Genomic DNA, 24,707 nt, shown 5'->3' with positions numbered 1-24,707 from the left:
TTTTCATCATGTAGCAAATAGGAATATGAATTCACTTCAACGTATAATTTTTATCATTTGGATCTGAAATATACTATTTGATATCCAACAAACACTTACCTTGTGATCTGTCCAAAAGGAGATTGTTGTGGACCTGTGTTTCATTTCCTGACCTGAGCTTCATTTCCTGAAACACTGGTGTGGCTGCAAAGCTCTTGCTGGGTACAAGGGTCAATTGCCAATGAAAACCCTGTCCTTGTCATAGTAAATGCAACCATCTAAAGTCCTTTGCTGCCATCAGACTGTGGGTGTGAGGAGGGCGTTTTCAGACAAGACAGTTGAGGTCAGAAAAAACTGCAGAACGTTATGCCATTTGCTCCTCGTTGGATTATATTGTATATTCATTTTGTTATTTTACTTTTTTAACGTATTAGTTTCAAATTGCCCCATACCTTGTTACCTAATAAGGTCACAAATATTATAAACTCCATTGACCAGACCTTCTCAAATAGTGTGGTAACTCGCAAGCGCGTCTCGTTTGGATTTTTTTACCGTACAAGTGTAATTTCAAATCTGCTAAATAGATACCAGTGTCAGCATGTTGTGTGCAAAGGCAGAATTAGCTCTACACACAACACAGAACAGGAGATACAAACTGCAGTGAGCAAACACTTAAAAAATAAAGAAAGAAAGAATTATGATGACCCGTATTTATCACTTGGCTTCACTGTAACTATGGAGGGAGACAAGGAAAGATAAGTGTGCTGACAGCAGACACTATGCGGCCAAATACATCAATGCATTACTTGAGCAGGGATCGGCACCCAAAATGTTGAAAGAGCAATATTGGACCATAAAAATCAAAAACAAATGTCTGGCGCCGCAAAAAATTAAAAACCTTATATAAGCCTTATAATGAAGGCAACACATGCTGTATGTATCTATATTAGCTTACTATCAAATTGACTTACTTAATTGGCTACAAATACAATATGAGCCTTCATGATTAAATGTTTATTTTCCCTGCAGTGCATCCTATAGAGCATTGGTTCTTAACCTTGCTAAAGGTACCGAACCCCATGCGTTTCACATAGCTATTCGCCGAACCCTTCGGAATTTCATAATAAAGCCTTTTTTTTTTTTTTTTTTCAAATTCAAAACCTAGCAAGCTAACATCTAAGTGAATTCTTGTTCACATTTCTTTTCGTTGCCTTTTTCTGTTGATTTTCATGTTGGTAAATGAAAATAAACTCATTTCATCTCACACTGTTCCTTTTTTTTGTTTGTTTTCATGCCTACATCCTCATTTTATTGTCGTATCCTTGCATCACATGCTATTTTTATGGCATAAAACCACACAATTGTTGTTGTTTTTTTAATTATCTACGCAGTTCATGCTGTCTGTAGGTCTGTTATACTTTCTCATACCAAATGCCTGTCAACCTTCCACTGAGCAAACAGATTTCTCCTCCCATTAAATAGAGGGCTAGCATTTGAAAGAAATAAAGCCTGTAAATTGAGGGTAAACCAGTCCAAAACCTGGTCTAAAACACCAGTTTGCCTAGATTTAGTCAGCGTACAAAACAAGGCTCTGTGTTTCGTAACCTTCACCGAGCCCCTGAGGCTTACTCACCGAACCCCTGGGGTTCGATCGACCCCCAGTTAAGAACCACTGCTATGGAGAATGACGCACCACGTGACTACTCTGTACGATGCCACCTCAAGTTTGACTTCAATACAATTTTAATCAATTAGAAGAATGTTTGCATCATGTTGTCCTCCTACAGAAACCATATTAAAACAATAAATATATTTCCCTTCTCCATCTTTTTCATTTTCAAGTATTTTTTAAAAAGTATGAGGGAGCCACTAGGGCAACGCTAAAGAGTCGCATGTGGCTCTTAAGCCGCAGGTTGCTGACCCCCATTGCACACACTAATAAGCTGCTTGAGTCATTTCAGGGAAAATGTGTCAAATATATTTAAGCTTCTACAAAAAAAATCGTAGATCCATGCTAGTATTTATAGTTATTGTGCAGAGTGTGTGGGTGCTAAATATTTTTTATTTGCCCTCCCAGACAAACTCCGCAGCCTGTTGAAAGTTTTAAAAAATAGGACTAAATGCCTACCTATTTAAGACACATTTGAATCTGTAAACTCTAATTTAAATTATATTTTACTGTGCGTTGTTGCACTCGTTTGTCTTAACTATGTTTTACTTGTTTATTAGTGCCATTATGTTGTAGCACTGTAAGATCCGTCTGTGATATAAACAGCTTTATAAATAAAAAATATATGATTATTTCTCCCGTTATAGCATGACAAAAAATAAACAAATTAGAAGCACCGCCTAAGCCGTGGGCTAATACAAAATGAACAACAAATAAAAAAAACTAAATAAGATGTTTTTGTTTGGTCTGGCTTAATTCTTATCACATGACATACAAAAAGTTATGATTCATCATTTCTGCCAAAGCGATTGATGTTTACAGTTGAGAGGTCATTTGGTTCATTTATTTATCTTATACTCATCTTTTTGTGTGCTGTGATTTATAAATGTGCTTAATTTTGTTGTCCTGTTGATGCTTCTCGAGAGAGTCTAACGGAAATGCCGGACGGAGATGCCCGACGTCGCCGACGTGTCATTTTCATCGAGAGGCGCATAGTTTCGGCATTACGGGATTTGTAGTATGTTCGGTTTTAAGTCCTATTTACCAGCGGGTGGTTAATAATAGACGTCTAAGATTATCCCTCGGGTCAGGTATAATTGGATATCGGGTCATGTTCAGCCCTGAGTGTTAACCACCAGTTTGAGTAGCCACCTCCTCATGGAAGTCGTGAAATCTCGTTTCAACATAGACACGTTGTAACTTGTTATACTCAATAATCACCCCTAGAGGTCGCTGTTGGATAATATTGTTCTCATAACGTCCTTGATACCGTGTTAAATCCAGTCTTTTATAGGCGCATGTAGAAATGTGTTTCATTTTAATTTGATATCAACTCAATGAAAGACAAATTTTGTATCAGCATATGTTTTTGAGACCAGATATAGTTAAACCTGGTTTATAGAGTGCTCTGGTCAACATTCGAATACATATAAAAGTGAAGGTACAAAGAGCTAGAATGTCTCCAGGCACAGACAACCATGAAACCAAGGGGAAGAAAGTGGGGGAGGGTCAGTCTGCTAAATTGCAGTCCTCTGATCCCCTTCTGCCCTCCGAATGGATGTATATCTTGACACCATTAAAACATGTCAAAGATCATCAATCATAACTCATCATTCATAACTCAACATCGATGCTCATTCATGTTGCCTTGTTTTACCTCCGAGAGGAGGGGACCCATTGTTACACGCCATTGTCTGCCATTATTCCAGCTGATTACCCCTCTTGTCCAAGAGTGGATGTGTCATATGTTAAATAGCTCTTTCTTAAAAAGGCAGGCCTTTGGAGCTCGCATTAATACGGAACTTTTTTTCACATGTCAATTAATCAATGATTAAAGGTTTATTGTTACTGAACTTAACAGGCTGTGCTGCCACTGGGGAAAGATTCCACACTCGATCACGTGTATGTAAATTTGTGTGCTGTAAGCACCTCGTGGGCACTGCCCTCTTCACATTCCTGGGACTGCTTGGTAGGCATATACCTGTAAACTGTCCCTAAAGTAGGGCTGAAACTAACGATTATTTTTAAAATCGATTAATCGGATGATTAATTAAATGATTAACCGGATAAATGTCACATTTTCCCAGTTACTAATACAATTTACAGTAACTTGAAGTTGTTTTGAAGTTGTTTTAGGCATGTTGTAAGTAGCAATGAAGATGAAATGACTTATTTTCTTCAAAAATATTTTATTACAGCTTCCTAACTTAACCGTAGTCTACATCTGTACTGTGTTAGGTACATAAAACTTGTTAAAGTTTTTAATAAAGGTTGCGAGTATAAAACATAAAAATAATTTTCAGTCACAAATCAGACAAAAGTCCTGTTCATTTAAATAAAAAAAGTGCTGCTGATTAACTTTTTTTTCTTGTGGGCAAAGTGCTGATATAAATTGTGCTAATGAAAAACTAAGCAACAAAATCAAATAAGGAGGAGCCAAACTGTAATGAATCAGTTTTTTTTGTTTGTTTGTTTTTTTGGTCAAACAGTTCTTCACACTCTCTTGTATGACAATTTTCAGAATTGGAGTTTGTGTTGAAAGGAGACCATAAGCTGTTATATGAATGAATTTTTGTGTGTGGTTTCTTTTATAAAAAGAAACAAGACAACTTTACTATCTAACGATAATTCAAGTGCTAATATGCTTCTCCAACACACAATACAAACGGACAATAGACACTGATTAGCAAATCGCTAATTAGTTTAGCGCTCCGTGCAAAGTAGTAACGTCTCATCAACAAAGAATACAAACTATACAATTGGCTTTGTTTACTCACCTCTGATGGAAGCACACTGGATCAAACAACACAAAAGCCAATCAGCAGTGAACTCTCTCTCTTGCTCTAATCGCTGGCGTGCAAGCGCAGCCTCACATTACAAACAAACAAGGACCCAAACGGGACTGCTCAAAGCTGCCAGCAAAAATCGATTATCATTGGCAACATTGACATTGGCAACTAATGTATTAATCGATTTTAATCGATTCAATAGATTAGTTATTGCAGCCTAAACGTAAAGCTTTATTTTTTGCAAACTGCATGTGCCATTTTTGCATTTTCTGATACATAAAAACATGCATGTTTCTAAAGTTAACAATGTAAATTGAAGTGTAAAAATCTTTAAACTTTAAACTCATTTTCAGTTTATTGGGCAATTAATTCTAAGATGGGACAGAGATGTGCTGCAACTTTGTATTTGATGCACACATCAGCTCTGAAGACATCCACCTGAGCTTATAAACTCTACAGCCCCTCCTTACACATCAGTTCATGTAATCTGACTTCATCCGTTGTCCCATATGGGAAGGTCGTCATTTATCTATGGGAGAAATCCACTTACTGTTGTAAGGCGGGGGTTGGATGGAGGATAGAGAGAAGCATCTTTTCACAACATCCAGCTGATCCATTCACACGCATCTCCTGACACTCATTGCAGCTCAGTAACCAATCCATCACTTAATGCTTGAAAGGAAAGTCAAGTTAAAGTATGTTAGGTAATGTACATTTCTTAATACCTTCTTGATTTAACAACTTGTGTCTTTTTATTGTAACTTGCCTTGCTCTTTTGGTGAGTATCAGTGCGGTGAACATTGATTTAATGTCAAATAATTTGTAGTTCTAGATCATATGCATCCATGTTTTGTACTGTGGGAGAACGCCGGGGGGCTTTTTGTACAACAAGAGCTATAGCTTCAGCTGCAGCCTTTTGTGCTCAGAGATAGCATAGCTATAGGGAAAAGGCGGGAAAGGACAGCAAATGGCACCAGCTGTGACGGAGCGGCAACGTCACATACTACAACAACAGCACTGTTATGTGAGAACTACATGCCCCCCTCTTCTTCTCCAACTCCTCTTCTGACCCACCAATAACCACCACCTTCATCATATCTTTTTATTTGCTCTTTACAATACTGTTTCGTGTCTAACGCTTCAACTTCCAGTAACAGTGTGTAATTTAAAAGTCAAACAGCACCTCTGAAAACAACATTTTGAGTTTTCATTTGTTTGCTTTAAACTTCCAAATTGTATATTCTAATGTTGTAGCTCAATTCCCCTTTGTTTTGTGAGGTTAAACAAAGTTTTGAGTAGGTTTGGGTGATCGGGGGGGTGGGGGGGGTTTTATCCTAAGAAAAAGTGCTCTCGTCTACAGTCATATAGTAGTGCACTGACTATTAAGATTATGTCGCAGATTACTTATTCCCTTATTTGCTTTTGGCACAAGCAACAATTGACTTGTAATTAACAGGGGCATTCAAATTCAAAGCTGACACATGCATTGTCATGTAAGGTCACCCAATTATCACCATCATTTGCATGGTGATCACAGTCAATAACATTTTTATTACTGATCTAACTTGGTTTAGGTGGGTTTTGTAGAAAAATGACTTGTTGCATAAAATTCCATTTTAAAACCTGAATTTTGTGGTGTCAATATTTCATCACTACATTAAGATATTACAGCCACAAAACAAAAATATAGTATCACATGCTTGAAAGATAGTTTCATGTAATAACATGCTAAGATCACATTTTTACATGATACCATCATGCAAAAATGCAAACTATCATGTAAAAACGAGACAATGTAAAAACATGCTAACTTTTTAAATTATTGTTTACCACAGAATATTTATAACTGCCTATATAGTTAAAAATTTAAGTTACAGCATATGACTTTTGTTTTTTCATTTGCTGTTTCAACTGTTTTTGTTCTTAACTGTCTTGATGATGTATTGTGACTTTTACGTATCACTTTATTTATGCTTTGGGATTTTTATGTGATGTAAAGCACTTTGAATTAACTTGTGCTGAATTGTGCTAGATACAAATAAATTTGCCTTGCCTAACTATCATGTAAAATGTGATAACTATCATGTAAAAACTGAACTATTATGTAAAAATGTGATAATTACAATGTAAAAATTGGATGATTATAATATAAAATCATGATCACTAAAATATAGATATGATGACTTTTTACGGAATGGTATGACCCAAAAAAAAAGTCAAATACAAAACTGCTGGAAAGGTCACTGTATAACTTATTACGAACACTTACAAATTAATTTAAATCATAAGATTTGCTGTAAACTGTAATTTTGTTCGTCTTTATTTATTAAGGATAGCGTTTGTTGTTTTCCTTTTTTTTTTACTGACCAATACAAAAGCTACAACAATACAAAGCAACCAGTTTATATATTATATATGTACATCATTTTCATTTTTACCTATTGAGACAGACAGAAATATATACACACATGGTATTTGTTAAATATTCCTGAATAAACTCATTTGCAGACTTCCTTTATTGTTCGATTGTTATCACATTAAGGGACATGAAATATATTTCAACTTCAATCAAGAATAACTAAGTTGGGGCTGATGTAAATGGTAACATTACTTCCCTGTATAGAGTAGGTGACGCCATAATTTAAAACATAAACAAAAAGGATGTCATCTGACTTTCTGTTACATTTAAGGCACTTGAATCGTCAATGAAAATCAGTAATAGTTTTATGTTCTTATTACTCACTAAGCGGCAGAAATAAACGCGATTAGTAAATACATACAAATCAGATTTACTTAGCAACGACCTCTCAGTCATGTCTTGCTTTCACACTCCACGATGGAGGAAGTAGTCAGTGAAAACGCAGCGATGGGGTTACACAAGAGCAGTTATCCTGTCGCCATTTTAGCGAGCTTAATACAAAAGACTCGGCTGCGAAACTGAACACCCCTCTCTCAATCCACAACCAATCCACACAACGACATTGCCTAAATCGCTTGGTGAGGCACAGTAATCCAAACATATGTGCAACCCTTAAAATGGCGCGCAAAATAATTGCTCGCGAGACAATAGATCTCTGGTCAATGTCGAAGGGAAATTCCGCGTTCGCAACATTTTCGCCTTTTTTCCCGAAAGCAGATGGCAGCACAGAAAGACAACCACTTCGTCGAATGACTTGATTGACGTGTGAGCTACCCACCCAGGAAGTAGTGAAGATTTGAAATCCTGTTTCTGACCACTAAATTAGCCAATCAGAAAGCAGCGGAGGCGGGCTGTTCCTCGTCAATCACGCAGGAACTATAAGATTTGAATAAGGAGGGAGGGGGAGAATCCAATCCGGTTTGAGCTAGTTTTCTTCCAATGGAACATTATCATCTCGTTCCCTTGTATTAGATAGACTGTACTTGTACCGCTTTATCCGGAGTATACGACTACAGTATATTTTTTATCCGGTATTCGGTTCCATTTTGCAGATTTTTTTTCCCTTTTTCCTCAGTCAGCACTCACAAATCTACCATGCCTAGAAGGAGCAAAGTGAGTAAACCGAGCTATTAAATGCATTTAGCAATACAGTATCAGTAAGATTGTTAGAGCTCGATTTTTTTTTTTTTACTTATTCGCTTATAATATTAAAAAAAACGTCGCGCTTGCAGCCCTGACTTGAGTTTGTATGTGACGACCTGATTTTATTTCTGGCAGCGAGTGATAGTTGCTCTTATCGTTCAATTGCATTATCTGCGTTTTGCATTATTTCCGTTATATTTGCGCGTGTTCGTGGGGTTATTTGTGTGTTTTTATTTTTGCTGCAGTACTGGTTGCGTGTTTACATGTACACATTTGCACTATTTGGTTGCTTTCACCGTCGACAACGCGTTTTCCTGCAGAGAAAGTTGGCGGCATATTGATTGTCTGAAACGAGCAGCCACGCAACATAGTCAAGTTTCACTTTGGCTGATATTTTATTTTAGCCACAAAATCGTGTTTTTTCCGCCGAAATATTGTTTTACGGTTATACCGTCTTGGGCTACATATTTTATTAATCACTTTTGTTTAATATTAACACTATTGTTGGCGGGCGGCCGCCATTTGCCGAGGTGAAGACGCAGCTGTTTGGACGGCGTCCGTCGTGTGAGCTCGGAGGTTATGTAATGGCGAGCCTCCGTCAGCACAGCGCTGCTCTTGTTGCTGGGGGGTTCTTGTCGATTCTGCTAACAGTGTGGCTGAGGATCTTTTCAAATTAATGGCGGGAACGCTCACTTCCCTGCTCGGTCCCTCCGCCCATTTTGTCAGCCTCTCCATTTATTACCGATGAAAGAATATGTGGTGAGGAGGCGGAGTTCGCTCCTCCCTCTTACCTTACAGTAGGCAAGCTTCCATTTTGTCTGCATTGCAAGGTTTACGTTAGTCGAACGGCTGTCGTCAACAAGGTCAACTTTGCGGCCCATATAATGCTGCAAAACATATTCTTGCAAAAAAAAATATATATATAGATATATATTTTGTTACCAAAGTCCATTTGTGTGGTGGACAATGCATGAAGTTAATCTAAGTAGGAAGTGCAACTGCGCGTAAAGACCGTCTGGACACGCCCACTCAAGCCTTTATACGGCAGGTGACTATTTTTGATAATTAAAAACAAATAGTGCTGCAACGATTAATCAATTAACTCGAGTACTTTGATTAGAAAAAAGCTTCCAATCAAATTTTTCTGCTTTGAGGATTCGTGTAATTAGCGTGATGTTTTAATGGTTTGTTTTAGAGGTGGGCCGATATATGGAAAAGGGCTGCAGCTATCGATTATTTTAGTAGTCGATTAATCGATGAGGAAGAACTTCGAATAATCGGATAAGGAACATAAAAAATTAAAATGCCTGAGCCGAGTCTCAAACGGTCCGAAAAAAATTGAGCATCTAAGTACAACAAAAGACCTATTGGCTAACGTACATAGCAAAAGTCCGCTAGCTTAAATGCTATAAAATGAAAATAAAAACTTTTTTTTTTAAAGTGCTCTTAGCAAATGGTTCAAACACGTATTTCCACAAAAACAGCTAAATATACCAATAAATTAAATTTGGAATGCATTAGAAAAAACATTAGCTCAAACAAAAACTTAGCTTATGTTGGTCTTAATGGAGCAGCTGGATTCAGCCATGTGAAATGAGTCATGCCACTAGAGGGCAGTGTATCCACCCAAATCATTGAAACAATGCAAACACTTTCAAAACAAACCATTACAACACCACTTTAATTAAATGACTACTTGAAGCAGCAAAATTTAATTAGAATCTTTTTTCTAATCGATTAATCGTTGCAGCACCAATATGGAATTTTTTCCCAACATAAGCCGATTTAAAAAAAGGATTTTTGTCAGGCATCTGTGCAAGCATGTATTCGCATTTAATATTCTTTTGAAAGGGTAATCTTAGCAAGCCTAAATAAATACTATTGCAACCATAAAAACTTGTTGTTTTTTTTTTTTACATATCCTAAAATGTATTCGGCTACTACAAATGTTTGTTATCTGATCATTCGATTATTCAAACTAACTAATTGATGGATTAATCGATAGCTGCAGCCCTTAAAAAAAATACAAAGGCCTGGCGTCGACTTTAGGGGTGTGACAATTAGGGCTGCGGCTATCGATTATATAAGCAATGCATTAACCTATCAATTAGTTGAAATACTCAGTCGAATTTCTAACATTCAATTAATTGCTGAATAAATTTTAGGAGTTGTAAAACAAAGGCTTGTTAAGATTGCACTTTGAAACGAGCATCAAATGTGAATACAAAATGAATTTCCCAAGTGTTTTGTTACACTATGCAGAATTTCACTTTCTTTCACAAGAGCACTAAATAAATTAAATTTATTAAAATAAATAAAAATACCTGAATATTCGCTTCAAACGGTATAAGAAAATTAATAAATGAGGTTCAAAGAACAGCAAAAGAACAATTGGCTAACTTGCATAGCAAAAGTCCACTAGCTTAAATGCTATAGATTTTTTCCCACAATGTTCTTAACAGATCATTCAAACACAAATTCCCACAAAAAACCTGCTGAATATACTTCTAAACTAAATTACAAATGCATAAACAATCATATTAGCTCAAACAAAAACTTAGGCTTATGTTGGTCTTAACAGGGAGCAGCTGGATCCAGCCATGTTGGATGTCTTATGTCATATTCACTGTTGCCACTTGAGGGCAGTGTATCCGCCCAAATCAATTAAACTAAATGCAAACATTTTCAAAACAAACCATTACCACGTCACTCTAAATAAAAAAAAATCCTCGAAGCAGCAACATTTTATTCAAAGCTGTTACTTGAGTTAATCGATTAATCATTGCAGCACTAGAGACAATATTTTAAAATAGTGATAGATCGGGATACTCTGTATCCCAAAAGGTTATCGATATGCTCTCACCAAGGATCGATATATCGGTTTAAAAAGGTGTCACAGTCACAAAATAGATTGGACGTCCGGCGCAATCAATGGCAGCCAGTGAGTTAACAAGGATTTGAAATGAAAATGTCCCAAAAGTAAGAGTCCAAAAATCTACAGGAAGTGACCCATGGGAGATGAGAGAAAGAGGAAGCATCCCCAAACAATTTACCCAGAAATTGCATTTTGTAGTTATATATATTTAATAATATTGTTTATAATTTTGTCTATGTATTTTTTTTTAAATAAATAACATTGTAAATGAACAACATAACTAACAGTAACAAAAAGTTTTTTTAAAAAGTATAATCAATTGAATTAAAATGAATAAAAACAGAAATGCAGTGTTATGCCCCCCCAACACTCTAAATTTATCCCCCCTAAAAAAATCATAGTATTTGGCTTATGCCTGCCATTGACAAAGATAGACGTCCAATAAATAGACAGTTTGTGAATGCTAATCTTTCAGTGATATTGACAGCGAATGATCGCTGCCGGTCAACATGAATAAGAAAAAAAGAGAGACACAACTACCTTTAAAAATAATAAAGTTACTGATTTATGGAGTAATTCAGAGCAATATTAATCAAATTTAAATGGGAACATTAGGAATCTGCCTGTTGGTTTGTCATAAGTAAGGAAGCATTCTTATTATCTTACAGTAATATTTGTTGTTACAGTATAATAACAGTGATTTAAATTGATACACTGCATTTCCAAATCCAATAACCATATTTTTTTCTCAATTTTGCAGGAAGAATCAGATGCATCTGAACCAGCAGCAGTAAGGATTTTTATTTATTTTATATTTTTAACGCACATTGTGATTTCAGCCTACTCGCCCACTAGGGGTCAGTAAAATCACACAAATCTATGTGAAAAGTAACCAGCTCGTTTGTCTTGCTCACCTTGCAGCCCAGGAGGAAATCTTTGAGATTGGGCGATGTAAGTAGAGAAACGTCTTTGTTTTTTTTTCCTTTTTTTCCTTTTTTTTTTTTTTTTTTTTTTTTCTTCTAAATGCCATGAGTTTTGTAATAAATACAATACGCTTGTATTTACAGAGGGCCTCACCTGCTCCGGTAGAGCCCAAAGCCAAGCCAAAGGTAGGATGCATTGCACCATATGTTGCTCAGTTCTATGAAACCCTTGCTTACAGCGGGAGAAAATGTTCATTTAGTGAACATTCATTCATTCATTCCTATTTTAATATATTTTTTTGTATTCAAAGTTGAACTACATGGCACAGTGCTTTGAAGACCTTAGAATTTCTCAATTTTAGATCTGGAGTGTTAAAGCTAGAGGTCGTAAGAGTAGCCCAAACAATTTTTACTCAAGTAAGACTAGCTAAATAATATTATTCATGTAAAAGTAGTTGTTCAAAAAATTACTCAAGTACATGTAAAAAAAAAAATTTTTTTTTTGAAAAGAATACTCAAGTAATGATTAACATTGGGAGTATCAGCTCACGATGGCTGATTTATTTTAGAATAATGAATTATGAATAAAATAAAGAATTAAAAAAAAATTCTCAGCACAACTTCATATACAGTACATTAACTGTTATTATTATTATTATACTTTACTATAACCTATTACATGACCATCTAATTCAGACCAGAACAACGCTCTGAAAGATCACCCGTCCAAAGAGCATGAGTGCCCTCTAGTGGAGAAGAAACCATGGATAGCTCTGATTGGTATAATGGCGTCAAGTGGTTACTGTTCTGACATCCCTTTGGTGAAACTGAGACAGCCACTGTTCGCATCGCTGGCAAAAACAAAGCCAATATGTAGAATGTTTAACTAACAGCCAGCAGAAAAACAACCATTATTTGGTAACAAAAATGACAGGTTTGATCTATTCTTTATCTTTATCTATTCTGCTTTGTAACATGTGTCCTTGCAGAAGGCACCTGCTAAGCCTAAGAAAGGTAAGGAGGTGGAGAAGGCCAAGCCTGAGGAGAAGGCGGAGGAGACCCCCGCTGAGAACGGTGAAGCCAAAGCTGAGGAAGAGGTCAGTGCTTTAAGTTGCCTTTATTGTAACAAGTACTTAGTAGGGGTGTAACGGTACACACAGTCATGGTTTGGTATGGGGGTCACGGTCCGGTGCAGGTTCGGTACAACAGGAAAAACAAAAAGGCTTTTTTTTTTTTTTTTTTTTTTTTTTGTAATCACAGCATTTGAAAGTCACAATTTGTTCTATTCGCTAAAAATAAAAAGCAGTGTGTATTAAAGTGCAAAATTAATGGAAGAAACCATCAAACTTGTGAATTTGTGTTTTTATTGTCCTAAGATTCTTTAATTTACAGTTTATGTGCAAAAATAGACAACATACCATTTTTAGTAGGGATCGACTGAGTTAACAGTTAAAGTCTGGTAATACTCGCCAGCTATCAAACGTTATTATAAAAATATGATACTGCTATTTTCAATGTTGGATTACAGAATTAACTTTAAACCATTACCAGTGAACATACACTCCGACATAAGATATATTTTATATTGGCTAAAATCAAATCAAAGTGCAAATTCTGCAATTTTCGGACCATAAGCCGCTACTTTTTTCCCTCATTTTGAATCCTGCTTATAGTCCAGTGCAGCTTATCTGTTGAAATATTTGGGTTAATTTGACTGCGGCGTCATAAGAACGTCATTAGACATGACTGACAGATCTCATTAAGTGTCATCTGGCAATTTTTTTATCTCTAACTCCATTTATTTCCAGCTCGGATCTTTTACATCCATTCAAAAGTGGGATTATTTGCTGTAGGACACTTAGTGACATCTGTCATAAGCATTCATTAATGTTCATGTCCTTGTCATGTCATAAATATGAGGGTCTTATGACACCGCTGTCAAATAAAGTGTTAACAGTTAATATCTTTTGATGTGAATGTAAAAAAAAAAAAAAAAAACGGAAGTTCATTTCACCCCCCGAGACAGCAGCAAGGAGGAGGCTTGACAAGGCTTCTCAATGCACAAAAACTTGATTTATTTAAAAAAAAAAAAAAAACCTAAAAGGTAAAAGGCTAAAAACAGGTGAAAAAGTGAGTCATTTCTTGATGGGCTTCGTGGGACATGGATTTCCCAGGGTGGCGGCACTGCTCTCGGCACGGCACTTTAACGGTGGGCACTGCAGAAACACTACAAACAAATAAAACCCCTGCACACAATCCTTGGTGAATATACATAGCAGGCCGATGTGAACCCCTGGGCTTGAGCCCACAAATAGCCACATATGGTGCCAGAAGCTTCGCTCTAAAATCTCTATTTAAAAAAACAGCAGTCCATTAAAACAATATAAAACAGTAAAAAAAAAATCCCCCGCCACCCCTGCTAAAATACCACTTGTTTGACTTCTGGCGCTCCTCTTGTCGGCCAGCGTGGCTTTTTGTCCTTAAGGCAGGGGGTGACGAGGGGGACCCCCATGACGATGGCGAGGCTAAATCATCCATTGCAGGGGACCGCTGGTCCTCCCTGCTTTCTCATGGCTCTCCTCTCCCCCTAGTGCCCTGGCCATGCCACCTTTATGGCTACTCATGCTCCTCCCAATCAATCACTCAGGCAAGGTGCTCATCAAGCCCAAATTGGAAAACCTGGGGAGGAAAGTTAACTCACGCTTGCTCCCTCTGCCTGCCACGACCATTAACTCTCAGCTGTCTGTTACATAAATATCCCATAATACAGTGAGGACAGCTGCGGCTTCTTGTCCGGTGCGGCTTATTTATGAACAAAGGCCGTTTTCGTGCCAAATTTGGTGGGTGGCGGCTTATAGGTGGCCTTTAGTCCGAAAATTACGGTAGTTGCTAAGCTGAAAAAGCATATCTTAAATAATACAAAAATATACTCACTCAGTGTTTCAATGACTCCAGCCTATTGCTAGAGTAAAATATACATTTGCTAATTTGGAAATATAAAATAAATGCACTTCAACAAGTATTAGTAATAGGGATGTACCGTCTCCCGTCACATATTTTTGCACCTGAGTCTGAGTCACCTGATTTTGACAATCTAGAGTTGTTCTTTATTTTTTGGGGGTGGGGGGGGGTAGTTTCAACATAAAGTTTCCAAAAATGTTACTGTCCCACCGTGCCGCCTTTATAGTGTGAATTATTTTTAAACAAGAATAACATAGAAAAATGTTTGTCTTTATTAATGCTTTATTGAGTGAGTCCACTCACGCTGCAGAGAACAGCTGCTGACTTAAAGAATTAGTTGCCACAGCACACTTATGCAAGTTTAACGATGATCGACAGATTTGTTCCTTTGATCGTAGAGCTACCAAGCTTCTCTGGCAACATCACAGCTACTAACCTGTCAATCATCGTGAACTTTAAGTACCAAATGCAAGCTGGCCAGTATAGCAGCACTGCTTAGCAAGAGGGGGGGTGAGAGGCTATGGTGCTGTACGAGCATGAAGCAGAATTTTTTCAAATTTTTTAAAAAATTAAAAACCCAATCATATTCACCCGACTCCCATCCTCTGAAAAATGGCGTGATTTGCTCGATTTCCGATCACGTGGTCGGATCAGGACATCCCTAATTAGTTATACTGCATTTGATAGAAGTAGTTGATAGTTTGTAGTACATTCACTGTAACTTTCCATGTAGTGATCAATGATAACTACTTGGTCTGTTTAGGTTTGTCTTTTTCGTGTAATGTTGATTTTTGGTTTAGGCGAATTAACTCTAACGCTGCAAGTAGAGTACCGCCGCAGTAACTCTCACCTTTTTTTTTTTCCCTGACACGTAGTCATGTGCCGGTATGAGATTTTGACGGTACGATAACCTTAGGCAAAAATACTGTGGTTTCACGGTATTGCAATTATAGCTCTAAAATGTGTTATTTTGAGGTGTATGGGTTAAAAAAGAAACTTTTTTTCCATTGAAGAGGATTTTTTATTATTATATTTGCAAATTGAAAAATAAACATGAATATAATGTTAAAATAAATAGACAAAATAACAACATATAAATAACTGAAATATTTTAAATAAAATTCAAAATAATAGAACTTACAGACTAAACCCACAGCCATAGCTCAAGTTGCGCAACATTAGAACAAGAACCTTTGGTAATAATGTAGAACTGGGCTTAAACAATATATGATCGAATTGATTTCATGTAAAACACATTCCACTACTACTATTAATATTAATTAGTTGAATATTAATAGAGAACGAGAGTAAGAGACAGTGCGTGTGTATGACTCAGATCATTATTTACACATTATACATACACACACACAACCTCTCTCAACACAGAAAGTCACCAAATAGAAAAAACACCACAGGTTTTATTATGAAAAAGTTATTTTGAACAGTTAGTTACAATGGCGGAAGACTTTACAAAAGTAGGCTAATGGTAGGGAGGAAACTAGTTTGCCGTCTTGGTATGCTAACTAGCCACATTATCTGCCTCGTTAACAAGCTTACATTAAAGTATTTGTTTTACCATTGCTGGACACACTAAACACGACGGATTGAATTGTCGAAACATTGATGACGGCATTTACTTAAATTTTATGTAAAGTGATGGATGATGGTCACGTAAATGTGAAATCATGTTGGAGGTGTTGCGTCTCCTGGCAACCACCCTCCGCAAGAAAATCTTGCACTTCGGCCGTCCTTCCTCCTCTAACCCGCGGCCGTGTTTCTTTTCAGTGGCCTAAGTACCCCCATACTAACGATTGTCTTTTTTGAGGGGGGAAAAGCTCAGGTGTTGCAGGACAGAGCAACAACCGGAGGGGGAGGGTTGAGCGCTGCCACTCCAAGCCACGGCTTTCTAGCTTCATTTTTGGGACATAAAAAATAGCCAATACCGTACGACAAAAATTTTTTAGTGGTTTTGAAACCGTGCCATTTTTATTCCATGGTAAACCTCGAAACCGGTAACCGGCACATACCTACCGAGATACTGTATATTCACCATCTGACTGCATGCACTGAACCGTGATGCCCATACCGTGACAGTACACACAAATTCAAATACTGCTACACTCTTAGTACTCAGCTTTGAAATTTTTACGTTTGTGTTACAGGCACCAGCCACAGATGCAGCGGAGGAAAAAGAAGAAGAGGCAGAATAACATCTCTCAAACCACATCTTTACCAGTGCTCCCTGTACCTCTTTTCTTGTACAATTCAGGGGAATATTTTTATCAACTATTTTCTAAATACAGGATTTTTAGTAGTTTGATTGTAGAGAACACTTTTTTTTTTTTTAAATAAAAGACAAAAAAAATATCAATTTGGAGACTGGGGAATTTCATCACATCCCACAATTTTCGCTCCTCTTTTAAAGTGGGGGTCGTCGTAACTGTAAGTGGTTTTCATTTCAATTGTTTGTAATGTGAAGGAAGGGAGGGCGCCTGATGGGTTACAGTGTCAACAAGCAAACATGTTCACAAAAGCTAGGTCTACAACTGAAAGCGTTTACCCGTGTGGATGACATTCCGTATGCTTTAAAGGGACAGTGTATGTAATCTGTGCTGGGGCAGAGATGGACACAGTCACACATAGTTTTATTGTTTATAATGAAGAACAGTGTTTTAGAATGTTTGCAAGCTTTGTCATCATTTTAACTCTTGTACTCATGCAGTTTTCTTATGAAATTGGATCAATAAATTAAACAAAATCCCTTGTAGTGGAGCTCTCCCTATCCAAGCTATGTATCTTGTGTGTTGGTTGTGTCTCTGTTCTGTGATAGCATTGCAATAAATTTGTATAGCTGCTGTGAAAAAAAGGGTTTGAATCTGTGAAGGGTGTACTGATCGATTGTACAAATGGGAGGGTAAAATGGAAATTGGAGGGGGGGGGGCAACAAATCTGGTTTCTAACATGCCAGCAGACAACCTGTAAATTTATTTGAAATGTCCACTTCATACCAGCAGTAGCAATATTCACAAGGTTTAGGTGACAGTTTAAGTGTGCAGTTTCTTTTGATTTGTTTATAGATGTACCTGTGTAATGAATGTTATCAACGAACCAATAAAGCTCAATTGGTAGTTGTTATCCTTTTTTTATTTTAAGAAAGCTAATGATCAAACTAGAAAAGTTGTTAACAAAGACGAAATATCGATCAAATGTGAGAAGATTGATGTATGCTGGAAACACTCAGAAAAATCACTTTATAGGCAAAAAATAATAATAAATAAATGTAATGCCAGAAAATGGAGATCAGTAACCTAAGCAGTTAATAAACCATTGGATATTGTGCTAGTTTTTTGTGTATGTTCACTATTGCCATTGGGCGTTGATTTATCTTCGGGTGACCATATTTTGATTTCCAAAAAAAAGAGGTCACTCGGCCCGGCCTCGAGATACTTGAATTTTACACAAAGTTCACTCAAAGATGCCTATATAACTTTAATATATTTAAAGTGTGCATCCTCTGTCTGGATAGAAAAATTCTGTTTTTTAAAAATACATACTTAAATATATTGCCATATATTATATACTATATGGAAATATTTTGTTTCTCAACAGCCCAACCCCCCCAAAAAAATAAACAATAAAAACACACAAAAAAAGAATTCAATAATGATTAAACAAATATTATAATGCGGACCCATGGAAATGTAATCCAGTCAATACACACACACACACAGTAGGCTATGTGCCAACGAAACATTTTTATAAATTACACCAGCATAAACCTCTCATAGAACTACTCCTTATTGTAGCCTGTGTAGTATGTGAGAAAAATACAGTTGTGTATGTACTAGGCCAAAGTGTTCATCAAAAACTAGAATATGTGATCAGGCTTGTTCTAACATGACAAGACATGGAGAAGTTACTGTAAATAGCTATTCATCCTCATTTACCTCTATTGTAAAAGGATGATATAAACTTCAGCACCACAGACAGCAACCTTCATCTCTGTAGCTAATGTGTTCAATTTTATAGGATTAAATAAATCCCTCTATTTCAAACAGCCTTGCTTTTGTATACCTTCCTTCCCATTTACACATTCAAAAATGCAGCCATTCCTGTGTCAGTAGACAATAAGATACTGCAATATAGCCTACCTCTTGAACTAGGAGGGGTGTATATTTGTCAAATACACACTGATAAAAAATAATGTTGATAATTTTACAGCCACAAAAGGGTGTAGGTTTGGTCGTAACTTTGTTAGGGACGGTATAGCATAACCTGCATGTACAGTGGGGAGAACAAGTATTTGATACACTGCCAATGGGAAAACCCATTGGCAGTGTATCAAATACTTGTTCTCCCCACTGTACATTGCTGGTGACAGCCAGGACATTAATAAGACCAAACAGATTGGGTGAAAGAAGGTCAGAGCTACATTTCCCACGAATATGAACCTAATTAATTGATAGGCTAAATGATCAATCCAAAATAATTTTGTATTGACTTACACTAGCCCTCATATTTATTGGTTCAGGTGATGCATTGTTCGATTGAAACCTTTGTTTTCAAACACTACTTAAAGGGGAAGTTCAGAATTGTTGACATGAGGCTTAATCTTTGAGTTAGCGGGGGTTTAATTAGTCGGTGGAGTTGATTTTAACAAATTCTGTGCAGTTTGTTAGTTATTTAATAATTTCACAGCTCCGCAGTGGCTAAGATAGCGCGAGACAATGGTCCCTTCCTAGCATGCCAATAAAAAAATTATATTAACAGATCTAACATAGTGAAATAAATTCAAAATGCGTTCAATGTTCAAAATACCCATGTAGCCAAAACAATGTCACACCAAACTGCCGTAATTCATTTATTTCTGTGTGTCTATTTTTATAAATGCACAATGCAACCACAATAAAGAGGAGGGCTTCGGCCTAGGGATGCCACCTTTCAGAAATAGAAATAAGGGACGCCACCCCCCCCTCGCGCCCAAAGCCTTACGGGCGAAAAAAAAAGGGGCATCCCCAAAACTCCTAAAATGCATAGAAATGTATGTATTTTTAGATGAGAAAACTGTATTGTGCACTTTGTGGGCATGGCAGTTTCCTTGTAGCAGATTGTTTTTTTTTTTTCTGCAGGTTAGTGAAAACGAAGTTGTGAATATCTTAATTAACATTTGTGTTGTCGGCACTGAATCTGGTCACGTGTTGCATTGACAAGCCAAATTTCTGAAGGGAATGTTTCAGGATAGCTACAATTCCAGCAGCTGACTCGTCTGCATTCTCTATGAAGTCCAGCACTTTGTTGGTGAGCCCAGACTCTAGACTGAAGTACTGGAACACAAGAGGAACATCTTCCTGCTCAATTTATTCGAGGCATTGGTCTGTATGGAGAATGGGATGGGTGACGTTAAGATCTTAAGCACATCACCCACTGCCTTTGGACCCAGGACTTGTTTCAACAGTGCCTCTTGCTTGTTCTTCCCAAAGTCATTTTCTTCACCATTTTGGAATCATATAAAAATCTTCTGATTGAGCCTGTGTCCACAGTCAGCACTATTGTAGCTCTGGCTGGCTACGTTTTACTGTGTGGTATACCTGTGTCATCTCAGCTGCAGTAATTTAGAGGGTAGGAGTGGGATGATGTCAAATTCACTATTAATCAATCAATAGATAACATATATTTGCAGTAGGACTATTTATTCAGTGTCTATTTGCTGTTAATCTATTAGGAATAATTCCAAATGAGTAGCATTAGTTAGCGTAACCAAATAACATGTTCTTTATGGGGACATAAATTAATTCCATATTGATTGATAATAAATGCATGTTTCAAAAAAAAAAAATCCACATTCCTAAAAATAATCAACCATAGTTGCAAATGAAATAGCCTAGCATTGCTCCTATCAATGCAAGATGTATAAAGGTAAATATAAATATAGCCTGTATGTCATACATATACAAGAGCATAATAACATACCAAATCAAGCTCAGGGGATGTTTCAGGTACAAAGAATTGTGACGAAGGCTCTTCTGGGATCTTCTATTCCGTTTGTGGAGGTCCCCTGCAGCATGCTGTTTTACACTTCCGTGAGACACTGCAAAAACTTTCCTCTCCTGTTATAATTATCATCAGTGACTCTATCGAGCCACTCCAGTCTATTTTTTGGAGACGTTTCCCCTTTTGAGGGTGACGTGGGGTGTCCTGAACTTCTAATGTTGAAGAGACATGTTAGTTTTGAAAACGCGCGGGGCGGTGCACTGAGCAGAGAGAGCGAGGTAACTAGACAACGAACCCAGAAGTGGAGCGCAGTGCAGGGCAGACAGCAGCGGGCAGGCAGATAACTATCTTGCTGTCTTTAATATCTCGTGCCCTTTTAGTTCATTATTGTTGGCTCAGTGGTCACTCATGAGCGCAGGTGTATGTTTGTGTGTGACAGACGTGCATGGGCTGGGCGCACCGCTGCCCGCCACGCAGGAGCCGCGGGTCGCGCGGGGTCGACCCATGGGACAATCGTGAAATACGGAATAAACTGCGTTCCGTATTGGTTCAATACAGAACGTAACTTTTAATTCCCAATTACGGAACGATTCCGTATTTCAAGGGACGGGCGGCAAGCCTAGTTCGGCCACCTGTTGGGAAGTCGTACTTATTCCTCTCGGATGGTACCAGTCGCGATCTCAAAGCGTTCCAAGCCTTTTGTTTTTTATTTTGGCTGTCTAATGACATGTTGACCTCCAGCAAACCTGCCTTCTATAGACCCTACCCACATGACGTCACAACTCCGCTCTCCTGAATGGTACCGCCCACTTGTCCGTCAAAACATAGTGTTAACCTGTTACGGCTACGTACATTTCTCCTATTTACGGCGTGTTTTTCTGCTCCTTAACATTAATAATCAAAATGGTGAAGGCGTGTGTGGCTGTTGGTTGCACTAACAGAGAAGATGGAAGGAGAGACTTGAAGTTTTATCGTATTCCGAGGGATCCAAAGAGAGCGAAATGGACGGCTGCAATTCGACGTGAAAACTGGGCACCAAAAAATCACCACAGACTATGTAGTAGTCATTTTATACCCGGTAAGATGCATTTAAGATATACTTAGAGGGTTTTGGGCTGACAAATAACCACAATTAAGATCATTGCGAGGCTAATCGCCGACAACATACGACGTAGTACGACATAGTTTCAAATTCAAGATGTTTGTGACTTCCCTTTCTTCCACCATCGTTATTTTTTGAATAATATTTAGCTGGTACCAAGTGAAAGAAACTGGCCTCGTCTACGGGGCTGACAAATAACCACAATTAACATCATTGCGAGGCTAATCGCCGACAACATACGACGTAGTACGACATAGTTTCAAATTCAAGATGTTTGTGACTTCCCTTTCTTCCACCATCGTTATTTTTTGAATAATATTTAGCTGGTACCAAGTGAAAGAAACTGGCCTCGTCTACGGGGCTGACAAATAACCACAATTAAGATCATTGCTAGGCTAATCGCCGACAACATACACGTATGTATGTAGTGAGAGTGCTATCGCTAAACCATATAAACATTAAAAGCCTTAACTCCATTGACAAACGACATGAAATACATTAGACTTGATAGTGGATGTTAGCAATAACAAAAGATTTTGAATTGAAAATTTCGTAACTCACCTTTCCAAGCACAAGATAGATTCCTGCCGAATTTTCGTGGACGAGGACCTGTTTCACCCAACCAGCAACGAAGTATTTATAAGCCTCCAAGCTCTTGAAGTTTTTCATATTTTCGTGAGAATAGGCTGATTTAGTGTGGACAAGATAACTGTAAATATCTGCGTAGCAGATGTCAGGCAGACAGGGCGAAGACAGTGGGTCGAAAAACATCGATTTGGGCATCAAATATGGATCTGGCGACTGTATAGAACGAAGCTTTTCCTCATAACGCCTTTTATGCAACAGATACAGTGAGTTTGCGGCATCAGAAAGCACCGGGTCTTCCATGAAATGCATTTTAAATTCCGCCATCAATTGAAAACAATGCTAATACAGAGTCAAAATGACGGACAAGTGGGCGGAACCATACAGCGAGCACGTGGTTTTGTGACGTAGGTGGGTAGGGTCTATAAGCGATCAAACAGTGGAGGAAAAATGACAGCTAAGGTAAATAGACCACACTGTAAACTGCCTTCTCTAGTTTCACTATTGACGGTCTACTTTTCAACAGGCAGCGCATTTTGTCGAGTGACGTCTGATTGTAGCAACTCATGAAGTCGTTTTTTCTGACTTCGCGTCTAGGGCCTCCCAGTTCGAGTAGCGTTCCTATGATATTTTTCCTGGTCGGAAGTTAGAATACTCCGATTTCCCACCTTCCTCGAATGCAGCATCAGTCTGGAGTCTTGAATGAAGAATACCAACATAGTGAAACGTGCATTTAGAGCAGGGGTGCCCAAGTCCGGTCCTCGAGAGCTCCTATCCAGCTTGTTTTCCATGTCTCCCTCCTTCAACACACCTGAATCAAATGATCAGCTCATCAGCAAGCTCTGTAGGAGCCTGATAATGATTCTGATTATTTGAGTCAGGTGTGTTGGAGGAGGGAGAAATGGAAAACAAGCTGGATAGGGGCTCTCGAGGACTGGACTTGGGCACCCCTGATTTAGAGGCTGTGGAAACAGACAGAAGAAATGGGCAAATGAGAGTTTCCACAAATTCCCTCTGAAGAGCAAGAAACAATACAAATTGTGAATACTTGCTGCTGGCAACAATATAAACACACCAGTGAAAAAAATATCACTCTGCTCTGCAGCCTTTTACCTTTAGAGCAACTGGATTACAAATGTTCGTACTACAGTTATTGACATGTAATGATAAGTTTAGAGCTGAAACGAATACTCAAGTAACTCGAGTTTAAAAACTGATCCGAGTAATTTTATTCACCTCGAGGAATCGTTTAATTTTGCCAGCTCTAAGCATCACGTTTTGCCCGGACTACTTTTAATGCGGGACAACGTGCTGTCACGTGCGTAGAGGAAGAAGCAATAGAAAAATACCTTACTGCAGCCGACAGCCGTTACAAACTGCGCCGACGTTGCTGAAAACTACGCCCGCATGTTGCTAAGTTAGTAGCAGCCTAGCAGGTAGCGTCTGATGCGTGTCGTAGATACCACATGTACGTAGAACTAGATGTGAAATGACAGACTCGGCGGCGTTAATGAAACAGCCGCCATCTTAAAGCAGTACACTTCTCGGTGCTCATAAATATGATTAACGTTACTTTCACTCGCTCACGTAACGTTATCCCTGCGGAGGGCTAGGTTTCTATTCATTATGACCACTGTCGATGCGTGGCTAATTCTTACATACAGGCTTTATTTAATCAGAGAAAACAGCGCTGTAGAATGATTAGGGTGTAAAATAAAAACATAATAATGCTAACTGTCAATTTTAGCTCAGTAGTCATTGCTGGATAAAACACCAAGTAGCACTGGTGCCTAATGTGCTCCAATAAAGCACAGCATTTATTTTGAACACTGCAAAAACTCAAAATCCTATCAGGACTTACAGTTTAGACTAACTTAAAACTTAACTAGAACTTATAGCTTGACACAAGTGAAAATTCAATTGAAACACGTAGGGGAAACACCTAACTTTTAAGTCATGTGTGTTATCAAGCGTAATGACATTTTTAGGTAAGAAATATATATAGATTTTTTTTATAAGATCTAAAAGTTTTTGGAGTGAAAGCAGTAAATTACTCTTTTTTTTAGTCATATTTGAGATGAAATTGTTGGCTGTTTTCAAAAATAAAGACATTGATTGACTGAAAATGGTTCAATATTACATGAAATGTCTTGTTTTCTCATCTATATGTATAATTGCTCTTTACCTAAAAAAAAGTTTTATCCGATTACTCGATTAATTGATAGAATTTTCAGTCGATTACTAAAATATTCGATAGCTGCAGCCCTAGAT

At 37.7% G+C, this 24,707-nt stretch overlaps 1 protein-coding gene across 1 annotated transcript; it reads left to right on the top strand.

Annotated features, from left to right (window-relative positions):
• Positions 1-7,753: 7,753 nt before the first annotated feature.
• Positions 7,754-17,641, top strand: hmgn1b (high mobility group nucleosome binding domain 1b). Its single transcript, XM_057821822.1, has 6 exons — positions 7,754-7,969; positions 11,635-11,664; positions 11,796-11,825; positions 11,942-11,983; positions 12,787-12,894; positions 16,921-17,641. Exons 1-6 carry the CDS (start codon positions 7,952-7,954, stop codon positions 16,966-16,968), a joined length of 276 nt encoding a protein of 91 aa, XP_057677805.1. The 5' UTR covers positions 7,754-7,951; the 3' UTR covers positions 16,969-17,641.
• The last annotated feature ends 7,066 nt before the right edge of the window (positions 17,642-24,707 follow it).

Source organism: Corythoichthys intestinalis, chromosome 18 (assembly GCF_030265065.1).
Source record: "Corythoichthys intestinalis isolate RoL2023-P3 chromosome 18, ASM3026506v1, whole genome shotgun sequence".
In the NCBI taxonomy this organism is placed as follows: domain Eukaryota; kingdom Metazoa; phylum Chordata; class Actinopteri; order Syngnathiformes; family Syngnathidae; genus Corythoichthys; species Corythoichthys intestinalis.
Note: the sequence above shows the minus strand (reverse complement) of the source record. Positions and strands in the feature narration are given on the sequence as shown.

Bases quoted from the DNA above. Each gene is read 5' to 3' on its own strand.
- hmgn1b (XM_057821822.1), top strand. The intron at 11,984-12,786 runs GTAGGATGCATT...GTGTCCTTGCAG, and splicing joins AGCCCAAAGCCAAGCCAAAG to AAGGCACCTGCTAAGCCTAA. The intron at 12,895-16,920 runs GTCAGTGCTTTA...TTTGTGTTACAG, and splicing joins AAGCCAAAGCTGAGGAAGAG to GCACCAGCCACAGATGCAGC.